The sequence below is a fragment of the Brassica napus genome, chromosome C4 (genome assembly GCF_020379485.1).
Source record: "Brassica napus cultivar Da-Ae chromosome C4, Da-Ae, whole genome shotgun sequence".
NCBI lineage: Eukaryota > Viridiplantae > Streptophyta > Magnoliopsida > Brassicales > Brassicaceae > Brassica > Brassica napus.
In genome coordinates, this window is record NC_063447.1 from 47,648,567 (window position 1) to 47,662,466 (window position 13,900).

General features: G+C 40.2%; 2 protein-coding genes across 2 annotated transcripts; both read left to right on the top strand.

Annotated features, from left to right (window-relative positions):
• The first annotated feature begins 590 nt into the window (after nt 1-590).
• On the top strand, nt 591-8,927 carry LOC106375921 (protein CELLULOSE SYNTHASE INTERACTIVE 1). Its single transcript, XM_013815940.3, has 8 exons — nt 591-802; nt 1,137-1,285; nt 1,675-1,748; nt 1,940-5,003; nt 5,155-7,699; nt 7,797-8,251; nt 8,343-8,459; nt 8,562-8,927. The coding sequence occupies exons 2-8, from the start codon at nt 1,220-1,222 to the stop codon at nt 8,697-8,699; spliced, it is 6,459 nt and encodes a 2,152-aa protein (XP_013671394.2). The 5' UTR covers nt 591-802; nt 1,137-1,219; the 3' UTR covers nt 8,700-8,927.
• A 3,659-nt stretch (nt 8,928-12,586) lies between these two features.
• LOC106374821 (PLAT domain-containing protein 2-like) lies at nt 12,587-13,630 on the top strand. Its single transcript, XM_013814762.3, has 2 exons — nt 12,587-12,775; nt 12,936-13,630. Exons 1-2 carry the CDS (start codon nt 12,707-12,709, stop codon nt 13,398-13,400), a joined length of 534 nt encoding a protein of 177 aa, XP_013670216.2. The 5' UTR covers nt 12,587-12,706; the 3' UTR covers nt 13,401-13,630.
• The last annotated feature ends 270 nt before the right edge of the window (nt 13,631-13,900 follow it).

A 13,900-nucleotide genomic window follows, 5' to 3' on the forward strand; every position in this document is an offset into this window, starting at 1 on the left:
TTTTTATTAGGAAAATATAATAAATTTAGGACATTTTGTTAAATTTCTAGTTAGTGGTCTAACACAAACTTTTATGGTAGATAAAAATAATGACTCTATTTTAATAGAGTAGATTAACCACAAGAAGAGCTTTATGAAACTAATATTCTACAGATTTATTTCACTACAAATTAAATAAAAGAAATATTACAAGATGGTCTTAAAACTGATAAATTTATTTATTTTGAGGATTTAAGCCTAAAGATTCTATTTGCACTACAATGAGTTTTCTTATGGACATGAATTTTTGATGTTATGACATGCTGGAAATTTTCAATAATCTTTTTTCATTAATTTTTTTTCATTAATCTGCAAGAAAAATTCGAAATCCATATATTTTCAGTGCAAGACATTATGAAATCTTTGATCAAACCACTATAAAACTGAAAAAATCTAATTTGTAAAAGAAATTGGGGCGTTATATCAAATAAAATCATAATGGCACTGGCCTTAGTTTAATAGAGTCGGTATCTAAGCCGAGTTGAGCCGAGCCGTTTAGTTATTCGAGTGTGTGTCGGTGGACAAGCCAAGCCGGCTCCAGTATGAGAACACTCTGTCACTCTCCACCAGCCCACACCCAGCTCTCTCTCCTCTCCTCCCTTTTATACTTTTTTTTTTTTTGTACTCAAATAATTACAGAAAGAAAGAAAGAGAATCCGAATCCTCTCTCTCTAATCTCGTCTTCTTCGCTTCTCCTCTACGAAACTGAGAAATGCAGAACTGATTGTACTTTCTCCTTCCTTCTTCTCGCATTTCCTTTGAGGTTAGTTCAAATTCTTCTTCCATGGATCTATCTGCATGCTTTAGTACATCGGATCTCTTGTGTGTAGACTAGATGTCGATTCCAGTGAGATCCGAGATTCAGCTCCGATTATAAAACTAGATTGCGTCACGATCTGAATCCTACATTCGTAAAACTTTCCTGATTTAGCTTAGTTCGAATCTGGAATCTCACCATCAAGATTTGGATCGAGATTTACGGTTTGATTTTAAGTTAGATAGAGTGATATTATAGTCATCGGTTTGCAATTGCATTTAGCTTTGTTCATACTTGTGTGGTATATTTCATCTGATCTCCGCTTGCATGATATCTGCAGGGGCGTTGATGTTCTGAGGAGGGTGTTGGCTGAGTAGATCCGGGCCAAGGTCTTTGGGTCTAGTTTTGATTTAAGAGAAAAAAATGACTAGTGCACTCGGATGGAGATTCTCTTCTGCTCATGGGAATGGCCTTGCCCCTAACGACACTGTAATCGCTTTGTTTCATTATTTACTTCCCATTTCTCCATATTAGTGGTATTAAGAGTGGGGAAATACGATTAAAAACACATGAGTTTATCGCTTGCGTGCGTATATTCCTTGACTCATCTTTTGTCTGACTATATCTTTCTTCTTTTTTCATTTTTTCTTGTACGTCTGTGCATCCAGCAAAAAGAATGTCATAAAGTTCCCTTCTTTACTATTGAATCCTAAACTAATTGACAATAATACTATAAATGCAACATTAACAATTTGCGTTGTTTCAGTTTTGTTATATCTGATATAGCGTCATGATCTTAGATGATATTCTTTCGCTGAACGCTTTCCACTACATACTTTTTTTTTAACTTGATTTACGTTGCGTGGTCATGATCACAGGAGAGAACTGGGGATGTGAAGATTCCAGATTCAGAGCCTCCAACTCCACATTCAAGCGCCAAGATGAATTTGAGGTAACGCAAATATGTGTGTTTTGTCACCGTGTAGGAGCCAGTCAGTGATCATGAGGGTTTGTTGCACCGCAGTCTTAGTTTAAGAGTGCATTTGAAAATCACTGTTATCCTTTTAAATGAAACCATTTAAGTAGAAAGAGAATACTGCCTGAAACAGTGACTAGTATCTAACATTTCCCTGTCACCTGCAGAGATCGTACAACCAGCATGGAAGATCCAGATGGGACATTAGCAAGTGTTGCCCAATGCATTGAGCAGCTGCGCCAAGGGTCATCATCTGCACAAGAAAGAGAAAACTGCCTGAAACAGTTACTGGACCTTATCGAAATGCGTGAAAATGCATTCAGTGCTGTCGGATCACACTCCCAAGCTGTGCCAGTACTTGTCTCTCTTCTCCGATCAGGATCACTTGGAGTGAAGATACAAGCTGCAACCGTCTTGTGTTCACTCTGCAAGGAGAACGAACTTAGAGTTAAGGTATTACTTGGGGGATGCATTCCCCCATTGCTTGGTCTTCTCAAGTCTAGTTCAGTTGAAGGACAGATCGCTGCAGCAAAGACAATCTATGCTGTTTCTGAAGGTGGGGTGAAAGACCATGTTGGATCGAAAATATTTTCCACTGAGGGGGTTGTACCAGTTCTGTGGGACCAATTGCGCAGTGGAAACAAGAAGGGAGAGGTTGATGGTTTGTTAACTGGTGCACTTAAGAACCTTTCTAGCACCACGGAAGGATTCTGGTCTGAAACAATTCGAGCTGGGGGAATGGATGTACTTGTGAAGCTGCTTACAAGCGGGAAGGCAAGTACAGTATCTAATGTGTGCTTCCTTCTTGCTTGCATGATGATGGAGGATGCCTCTGTATGCTCCAGTGTATTGACTGCGGACATTACAAAACAGCTTCTCAAGTTGTTAGGATCAGGCAATGAAGCCTCAGTAAGGGCAGAGGCTGCTGCTGCTCTCAAGTCACTTTCTGCTCAATCTAAAGAAGCAAAGCGAGAAATCGCTAATTCCAATGGTATTCCTATTTTGATAAATGCAACAATAGCTCCATCGAAAGAATTCATGCAAGGTGAATATGCGCAAGCATTACAAGAAAATGCAATGTGTGCCCTTGCTAATATTTCCGGTGGTTTGTCATATGTCATATCAAGCCTCGGTCAGAGTCTTGAATCTTGCTCCTCACCTGCTCAGACTGCCGACACTCTTGGGGCTTTAGCTTCAGCTTTGATGATATATGATGGCAAAGCAGAAACGACCAGGGCATCAGATCCATTGGTCATTGAGCAGACTCTGCTGAAACAGTTCAAGCCTCGTCTACCATTCCTTGTCCAAGAACGTACCATTGAAGCACTTGCAAGTTTGTATGGGAATTCAATACTCGCTGTTAAACTTTCCAATTCAGATGCAAAACGTTTGCTTGTTGGTTTAGTAACAATGGCAGCTAATGAGGTTCAAGATGAGCTTGTGAAGGCTCTTCTTATGCTGTGCAACCATGAAGGTAGCCTGTGGCATGCACTACAGGGCCGTGAAGGGATCCAATTGTTGATATCTCTTCTGGGTCTTTCATCCGAACAGCAGCAAGAATGCGCTGTTGCACTTCTTTGCCTTTTGTCTAACGAAAATGATGAAAGCAAGTGGGCCATCACTGCTGCTGGAGGTATTCCTCCACTTGTTCAGATTCTAGAGACAGGGTCTGCCAAAGCCAGGGAAGACTCCGCAACTATCCTTAGGAACTTGTGCAATCACAGCGAAGATATACGTGCTTGTGTTGAAAGTGCTGATGCTGTCCCTGCTCTGTTATGGCTACTAAAGAACGGTAGTTCCAATGGTAAGGAAATTGCTGCCAAGACATTGAATCACTTGATTCATAAATCAGATACCGCAACAATCAGTCAGCTTACTGCTTTGCTGACCAGCGATCTACCTGAGTCTAAAATGTATGTTTTGGATGCCTTAAAAAGCATGCTTTCTGTGGTCCCATTCAGTGACATGTTGCGTGAAGGCAGTGCGTCAAATGATGCTGTTGAGACCATGATCAAGTTGATGAGCTCCGCAAAAGAAGAAACTCAAGCAAATTCAGCCTCAGCTCTTGCAGCTATCTTCCAGACCAGAAAGGATTTGCGTGAGAGCGCTCTAGGCCTCAAAACTCTCTTCTCGGCCATAAAACTCTTACATGTTGATTCTGAGAAGATCCTTGTTGAGTCTTCCCGCTGTATGGCAGCAATTTTACTCTCAATCAAGGAGAATCGCGATATGGCCATTGCTGCCAGAGAAGCATTGCCTACTCTGGTTTCACTTGCCAACTCTTCCGTTCTAGAAGTTGCTGAGCAAGGAATGTGCGCATTGGCCAATCTGATATTAGACAGTGAAGTTTCAGAGAAGGTCATTGTGGAAGAAATTATTTTGTCAGCCACAAGAATCTTACGTGAAGGAACAGTATCTGGGAAGACGCTTGCAGCTGCTGCAATTGCTCGCCTGCTTAGTCGTCATCGAATTAATGCTGCTTTGACAGATTCTGTGAACCGTGCTGGAACTCTGCTTGCTTTAGTGTCTCTTCTAGACTCTGCCGACGGAAGATCTGATGCGATATCAGAGGCCCTAGATGCGCTTGCTATATTCTCGAGGTCAGGAGCTAATGGAAATGTAAAACCAGCTTGGGTTGTTTTGGCTGAATCTCCGAACAGTATGGCCCCAATAGTCTCATCTATAGTGAGTGTTACCAATCCCTCTTTACAGGATAAAGCTATTGAAGTGTTGTCAAGACTTTGCCGAGATCAGCCTATAGTTTTGGGAAACATGGTCAACAATGCCAGAGATTGTGTGTCATCTATAGCTAAAAGGGTGATAAATTCCAGGGACCAGAAAATAAAAATTGGTGGAGCTGCTATTATTATCTGTGCAGCCAAAGTTAACGACCAGAGGATGATAGAGAATCTGAATGAGACACAATTGTGTGCCAAATTCGTTCAAGCACTTGTTCAGATTCTAGATTCACCTCAGATATGTGTGCAAGATCAGGAAAAGGATGATAATATCTGCATATGCATTCATCCCAAAGAAAAAGTGGAAGATGAAGAAGAAGATGCAACAGAAATCTGGGAGGGTTCCACGGGAGCGACGCTTATCTCTGGTGACAATTTAGCCATCTGGTTGCTATCGGTTCTTTCTTGTCATGATGAAAAGAGCAGAGCAGTAATATTGGAGTCGGAAGGCATCGAGTTGATTACTGATAGAATAGGCAACCGTTTTCTCCAGGTATTTAACTCTCTTGTAGATTGCAATCTTTGATTCAAAGTTTATTATAAGCTATTAAGAAAACATATTACCAATCTATGCTACACTTGACTCATTTTGGCACGCTAGGTTGTCTTTATATTGTAACTCCTAATACTTTTATACATTTCAGGCTGATAATGGAGAAGACACCAACATTTGGGTCTGCGCTTTACTGCTAGCCATACTTTTCCAGGACAGAGAAATCACCCGCGCAAATGCAACGATGAAAGCTGTTCCAGTGCTTTCAAATCTGGTGAAGTCAGAGGAATATGCAGACAGATATTTTGCAGCACAAGCACTAGCTAGTCTTGTCTGTAATGGTAGTCGCGGAACTCTTCTATCTGTTGCAAACTCCGGTGCTGCGGCTGGGTTCATATCCCTGCTTGGTTGTTCTGATGATGACATAAAAGAACTTCTGCAGTTATCACAGGAGTTCATGTTAGTGCGTTACCCAGACCAAGTTGCCCTTGAGAGGCTTTTTCGAGTTGAAGATATAAGAGTTGGGGCTACTTCACGAAAGGCTATTCCCTTACTCGTTGATCTTCTTAAACCAATTCCAGACCGCCCCGGTGCTCCACTACTTTCACTTAATCTTCTAACTCAGCTTGCTGGAGACTGTCCACAAAACATGATTGTCATGGTAGAGTCAGGTGCTCTCGAGGGCCTCTCCAAATATCTTTCTCTTGGACCTCAGGATGAGCAAGAAGAAGCTGCAACAGTTCTTTTAGGTATCTTATTTAGCAGTGCTGAAATTCGAAGGCATGAGTCAGCATTTGGCGCTGTCAGCCAACTTGTAGCAGTTCTGCGACTAGGTGGAAGAGGAGCAAGGTACAGTGCCGCCAAGGCATTGGATAGCCTCTTTACTGCTGACCATATAAGAAATGCAGAGTCTTCCAGACAAGCTGTTCAGCCATTGGTAGAAATTCTCAATACTGGTTCAGAGAGGGAGCAACATGCTGCTATTGCTGCACTTGTTAGGCTGTTGAGTGATAATCCATCTCGGGCATTGGCAGTCGCAGATGTGGAGATGAATGCGGTGGATGTTCTCTGCAGGATCCTTTCTTCAAACTGTTCGATGGAGCTGAAGGGGGATGCAGCAGAATTGTGCTATGTTCTTTTTGCAAATACAAGGATTAGGTCCACGGTTGCTGCAGCGCGTTGCGTTGAGCCTCTCGTCTCTCTCCTTGTGAGTGAATTCAGCCCTGCACAGCATTCCGTTGTGCGGGCGCTGGACAAGCTTGTCGATGATGAACAATTGGCGGAACTAGTTGCGGCTCATGGGGCTGTGGTTCCTCTTGTTGGCCTTCTCTATGGTAAAAACTATGTGCTTCATGAGGCTATATCAAGGGCTCTAGTGAAGCTAGGTAAGGACAGGCCTGCATGTAAACTGGAAATGGTGAAAGCTGGAGTTATCGATTGCGTACTTGATATTCTCCATGAAGCTCCAGATTTTCTTTGCGCTGCATTTTCAGAATTACTTCGCATCCTTACAAATAACGCTACTATTGCCAAGGGCCAATCTGCTGCAAAAGTGGTGGAGCCTCTTTTCAATTTGCTGACGAGGTTGGAGTTTGGACCTGACGGGCAGCACAGTGCGCTGCAAGTTCTAGTAAATATCTTAGAACATCCTCAATGCCGAGCTGATTATACACTTTCTCCGCACCAAGTGATTGAGCCACTAATCCCACTGCTGGACTCTACATCCCCGGCAGTACAGCAATTGGCAGCTGAACTTCTGTCTCATCTGCTCTTCGAAGAGCATCTGCAGAAGGATCCATTAACACAACATGTGATTGGTCCCTTAATCCATGTTCTTGGATCTGGCATACACCTATTGCAGCAGAGAGCTGTGAAAGCTCTCGTTAGCCTTGCTCTAACATGGCCAAATGAAATAGCTAAAGAAGGTGGTGTGAGTGAGCTGTCCAAGGTGATACTGCAAGCTGATCCATCGGTTTCGAATGTTTTATGGGAGTCAGCGGCATCGATTTTGGTAATCATCTTGCAATTTAGCTCCGAGTTTTACCTGGAAGTTCCTGTTGCTGTTCTTGTAAGACTGCTACGCTCTGCATCTGAAAACACAGTGGTTGGTGCACTTAACACTCTACTAGTGTTGGAAAGTGACGATGGAACCAGTGCTGAATCCATGGCTGGAAGCGGAGCAATAGAAGCTCTTCTTGATCTTCTAAGGTCTCATCAGTGTGAGGACACAGCAGCGAGACTGCTGGAGGTACTTCTCAACAACGTGAAGATTAGAGATTCAAAAGCCACCAAGACTGCAATATTACCCTTGTCCCAGTATCTCTTGGATCCACAGACTCAAGCTCAGCAGGCGCGATTACTGGCAACTTTGGCCCTCGGTGATCTATTCCAAAACGAGGCACTAGCTAGAAGCACCGACGCAGCTTCTGCTTGCCGTGCTTTAGTCAATGTGCTTGAAGAACAACCTACAGAAGAAATGAAAGTAGTGGCTATATGTGCTCTGCAAAACCTTGTTATGCATAGCCGGTCCAACAAAAGAGCAGTTGCCGAGGCAGGTGGTGTACAGGTCGTCTTAGATCTGATCAGTTCCAGTGACTCGGATACGTCTGTTCAGGCTGCAATGTTCGTAAAACTACTTTTCTCTAATCACACCGTGCAAGAGTACGCATCTAGCGAGACCGTCAGAGCAATAACTGGTGAGAAAATAATCTCCTTTCCTTCTTTATTGTTTCGATCTGCTCTTTCTTATTGCTCATCTTATATATCCTATCTTTACTTCCTTCTAATTTGCAGCTGCTATTGAGAAGGACTTATGGGCCTCTGGAACCGTGAATGATGAGTATCTAAAAGCTTTAAACTCTTTGTTTAACAACTTCCCACGTCTAAGAGCCACCGAGCCTGCAACACTAAGTATACCGCATCTAGTTACATCGCTCAAGACAGGGTCAGAGGCAACTCAAGAAGCTGCCTTGGATGCATTGTTTCTTCTCAGACAAGCTTGGTCAGCGTGTCCAGCCGAAGTTTCTAGGGCCCAATCAGTTGCTGCTGCAGACGCCATCCCTTTACTTCAGTACCTAATCCAATCAGGTCCACCGCGGTTCCAGGAGAAAGCTGAATTCCTCCTGCAGTGTTTGCCAGGTACTCTAGTGGTCACGATCAAACGCGGTAACAACATGAAGCAATCTGTTGGTAACCCGAGCGTGTTTTGTAAGATAACTCTCGGTAACACTCCTCCAAGACAAACCAAGGTATGAAATGACTCATTCCCCCCCTTACTTCAGGTTACTGTGACTAGTAAGTCCCGAGAGACTAACTAAATTTATCGTTTTGTTTATTCAGGTTATATCGACTGGTCCAAATCCAGAGTGGGACGAGAGTTTCTCATGGTCATTTGAGAGCCCTCCCAAAGGTCAAAAACTTCACATTTCATGCAAGAACAAGAGCAAAATGGGAAAGGTATATACATATCCATCAAACTTAAGTCATATTCAACAGTTTCAATGTTTGCATTCTATCTGTGAATCAGTGGCTTACTGTCTCTGCTTTTTGTTTCTGCAGAGTTCATTTGGGAAAGTAACGATCCAAATCGATCGAGTGGTAATGCTGGGAGCAGTTGCAGGTGAATACAGTTTATTACCAGAGAGCAAAAGTGGCCCCAGAAACCTTGAAATCGAATTCCAGTGGTCTAACAAGTAAAAACATCACTTCATTTTATACTCTTCTGTTTTTTGAGGGCGAGAGTTCTTCAATCAAAACTAGTTTTTTGGCCAATTTTTTTTCTGTTTTTGTTTTGATCATTGTATTGCTACTGTGTATAGTTTGTACTTTGTATTGTAATGTAATGTTTTGGTGATTTACAACTATTTTTAATCATCTTTCTAACTGTATGTTAGTGATTATATTCATTTTGTACATTTTGTTGTCTTTGTGTAACTTCATTTATTCTTCTGGTGTGTGTCACTTTGTTTTGGTTTTAGTTTTTCTTGACAATAGCACCTTAGCGAATTGAGAAATTCTGACTAATGAAACCTATCCGAGCATTTTTATTAAACATACTAGGGTCGGCCCGCAGGATATTAATTAATTTGATATTCACTAAATGTTCGAGTTGAAATTTGTTTTAAGATTCAAAAATTTGGTTATCTGTTATGTGTTACTTATTAGTATGCGGTGGTATAGTTGTTTTTCGATTATTCTTGCTTTGGTATTGTATCAAATTTACTAATTATCCAACTCATAATTATAGATGTATAAATGTGGATTTGTGATAAAGTTTGATGACAATACTGTTTTTTCTTTTTAATTCTTATTCATAGTGGAGTGTGCATGTGTCAGAAAGAGGCATATAACAACTTTTATGTTTTTGCGTATGGATTTTAAATATATATTATTTTGTATAATGCATACTTGCTCTACAACATTTGCTTGTAAACTAAAAAAACTGTTTTCTATATTTTTAAAAGAGAAAATATTTAGTCTATAATATAACATGGACATATGTATTGACTATATATAGAAGTTGGGTGTTATTTTAAAATGACATATGTATAGAGGTTTTTCAACCATTACTTCACTGGCACAAAACATTTATAACTGTAAATATCTTCTTTTAAAAGCAAAACTAATAAAAATGTATACAACAAATGTATTTTGATATATATTATATGCATCAAGTTATAAAGGTTGGAAACATTGCAAAACTGTTTGGAGCAAAGTTTTTAACTTCACGATCTTCATCTTGACGTCAGTTCAGTGTCGGCCCTGGCCACAAGCAGAAGAAGCATGGGCTTCCAGCCGACACGATAATAAGTATTTTCGCGGCCACATATTTATTAAAAGTGACTTCAGCCTAGTGGTTCTAAGAGAAACTACCAGTGCTAGAGGTACTGGGTTTGATTACCCCTGACTGCATTCATTTATTTTGGCTCCAAATATAAAATGGGACACGTGTCACTCCCATAACGCACGACTTGATGACGTGGCTTCACGGGAGAGAGGCGAACATTTCTTTATATATATAGATTAATCAAATGAACAGATATGTCGGAAGTAGGGATGTTAATGGGTTTACCCAAACCCACTAATAATGGGTTGGGTTGGGTTTTTACCCATTAATTGGGTCAGGTATTAATTTTAAAACTCATATTTATGTGTAAATACAAAAGGGTAATGAGTGTACCCATGGGTTTTCAATTATATATATATTGATTTTCACCATTTTAATTAAATTATATAAAATTTGCAAAAAAGTTTTTTTCCGTTATAACCAAAAAATGAATTTTTCCGCCGAAACCGTAAAAATATTTTTTTTCACAGAAACCGAAAAACTGAGTTTTTCTGCCGAAACCACAAAACCGAGTTTTCCCGCCAAAACAATAAAACTAAGTTTCCCGCCAAAACCGCAAAACCGAGTTTTCCCGCCAAAACCGCAAAACCGAATTTCCCGCCAAAACCGTAAAACCGAGTTTTTCCGCCAAAACCGCCAAAACCGCATAACCGAGTTTTTCCGCAAAAACCGTATAACCGAGTTTTTCCGCAAAAACCGTATAACCGAGTTTTTCCGCTAAAATCGTAAAATATAGTTTTTGACTGAAAACCGCAAAATCGAGTTTTCCCGCCAAACCCGCAAAAGGTGTTTTCCCGCCAAACCCGCAAAAGGTGTTTTCCCGCCGATACCGTAAAACCCAATTTTCCCGCCAAAACCGCAAAAAACGATTTTTCCCGCCGAAACCGAAAAACCGAGTTTCCCGCCAAAACCGAAAAATCGAGTTTTCCCGTCAAAAACAAAAACGAGTTTTCCTGCTAAAACTGCAAACCCGAATTTTCTCGTAAAACCGATTTTTTCCGCCAAAATCGCAAAAAGGTTGTTCCCGCCAAAATCGAAAACGGGTTTCCCGCCAAAATCTAACAAATTTTCCCGCCAAAACCGTAAAAACAAGTTTTTCCGCCAAAACCGCAAAACCAAGTTTTTCCGCCAAAACCAGAAAGATTATTTTTTCCGCAAACCGCAAAAATAAGTTTTTCCCACCAAAACCACAAAAACAAATTTACCGACCATAAACCGCAAAAAGAAAATTTTCCGCTAAAACCACAAAAACAACTTAACAAGTTTTCTCGTTAAAACCATAAACGAGTTTTCATGTCAAAACGAGGTTTACTGCTAAAACCTTAAAATGAGTTTTCTGGTTAAAATGGCAAAATAATTTTTTTTCTGATAAAGCGAATTTTTCCGCCAAAATCGTAAACGAGTTTTTGCGCTAAAAAAAGTTTTCTATAAAATTGCAAAATCTTGTTTATATATTAAAGCTCACATTAATGGTACTAATATTTTACATGATCTTCAGAATAAATAAGATAATACTTTGGGTACCCACGGGTAAATCTATACCATATTGGGTTATTTTTTGGGTTTGGATTTCAACCTTGATGTTGCTGAGTTTTTGTAGATTGCGTATAAACTGGGTTGGGTTATTTGTGGGTTGGGCTCGGCTGTGTTATTTTACCTTACGTCCTTACGTTAACATCCTAGTCGGAAGTATCAAATATAGCATATTCATTATCTGGCACATGATACAACAATTGAACAAGATCGCCAAGCTCTTGCTGTAAATACTTTACAAGGCCTTATAGTGCTCTATCAAAGCTGGTCTTATGCATTCCTTGCCTAGAAAAAGAAACTGAGGGCTTTCTGACTGGTAAAAGCTCAGAACTAGTCTTTTTTCTTGGTGAAACTTCTGGACAAGTATCATTAAGAAAAACTCTATTAACAAGAAATCTTCTTCTTCTTTTTTTGTCGACGCCCATCTTGTAAGATCAAGTGGTAGTCGGGTTTGAGTCGTTCCGAAGAGAAGTTCTGTCCGGCTGAATCTGATCTACATGGCAAAAGGACAAGAAATCTTCTTATAAATCTTTTCTTTCAAAATTTTCAAGATTTGTTGTACTAAACTCATTTCGATTATCTTATTGCCCCCCCCCCCCCCATTTTTTTTTTGTTCATTAATTATTCGATCTTTTTAAACGTCATTTTCTCTCTATTTACTATTTATAAACAGTTTATTGTTAAATTTATGTTTCTTCACGATAATAATTACACGGACCACATGTAGATATTTCTATCCTATTTCTTTAAAACAATTAGCTAGAAAATTAACGTAACTACTTTGCAACATGCATTTTCCAATATGCATATTCTTAGCATTTTCACGTAAATTGGGAATAAACTAAGGAAAAGTAACATTTTCTTTTTTTGCATTTTAGGATTTGTCTGAAATTGTAGGCCATATGACGGACCAAAACTTCCCACGTCAGCTTCGTATTCTAGTTTTTTCACACATTTTAATAAAACACATTAAATTTGCATATTTTTTTGTGATTATTTTTTCCCATAATTTTAAACCAATAAAAGATCAATTAGTGCAATTAAGATTTTTGAAGTTTGCAATTTGTTAATAAAACATGTATTGAAAATATAAAAAATAGATCTTTTTGAAACAATTTTTTTTTCTAGAATATGTATCTTAAGGAACGGAGGGAGTATTTACTATGGAGAACCACTTTTTAATAAATGAATGCTGAATGGGAAATGAATTGCAGTTCATTACTTTTGCATGAGATCTGCTTTTTATCTGTCTTTCCTAAGTCTCAAACTATATTAGTTGTTGGGACATATCTGTTATCCATTTTCTTACATTCATATCACCAATATGGCTGGCCGTGACGTTCTCCTCCTCTCCCTCCTTGTCATCACCATCTCTGTCGACGTTGCATTCGCCGTAAGTTCCCTAAGTCTCATCATGACCCCTAGACTATGACTTTTCTAATCCATATGCACTACACTAGACTAGTATTCTTACACATATATTCATTAGGTTATGAACTTATAATGTGTGTGTCCTTCATTAGTTCCTTTTACTACTTTTGTTAATTTGGCAGGACCGTGAACCACACTGCGTCTACACATTCTACATCGAAACCGGACCGGTGGACGGTGCCCGCACAGATTCGATCATAAGCGTTAAAATCTCCGACAAATCGGGACAGGGCATTGATATCCAAGACATAGTGACATGGGGTGGGTTAATGGGACCAAGTTACGACTACTTCGAGAAAGGCAGTTTGGACATTTTCAGTGGTAAGGCGCAGTGTCTTCCAAGCCCAATCTGTTCACTGAGTCTGACCTCTGACGGCTCCGGCGTTTACCCCGCCTGGTATGTTAACTACGTGGATCTCACAACGGTCAGTGTTCATGTAAAGAGTGCACATCAATACTTCGATGTGGAGCAACGGCTTGCGTCCGATACGCCGCCGTATAATCTCACTGTCGTACGGAACAACTGCCAGGTCTCTGATAGGTTCAAATATACTTACAAGAGGAAGAAAGGGAAAGAAGTGGATTAAAAGACTCTAGTGGAAACAGAAGGTTTACGGTTACAAACTTGAAGAATAAACAAAGGAGTATAAATAGTCATTGACATGGTTGTTAGATCTTTATCGATTAAGTACATTGATGATTCTTAGCGATGAGCTGAGTCTACTCAGGTGATAGAGTAGTTGAGATTCTCAGGTGATAGAGATCTCCATTGTTGTACTTATCGAGCTTACTATCAATATACATACATTTCCTCTATTATCTGTATCTTTACTCTACCATTGGTTCGGTGAAACTGGTCGGACCGAACGCGATCGGAGTTTGCGAGTTGAATCGAGTCAGCTCAGCTCGAATCGATCATCGGAGTTCTAAATCACACCGGTGACGCGATGTCGAAGGCGAAGGTGGGGGAAAGTCCGAGACCGGTGGAATCGGAGGAGGAATTCGAAGTCGAAGATCAAGATATGGATATGGAGTTTCTCAAAGGCGGTTACATCCGTCTCAATCGAGCTCGCAAACAAGCAGTTTC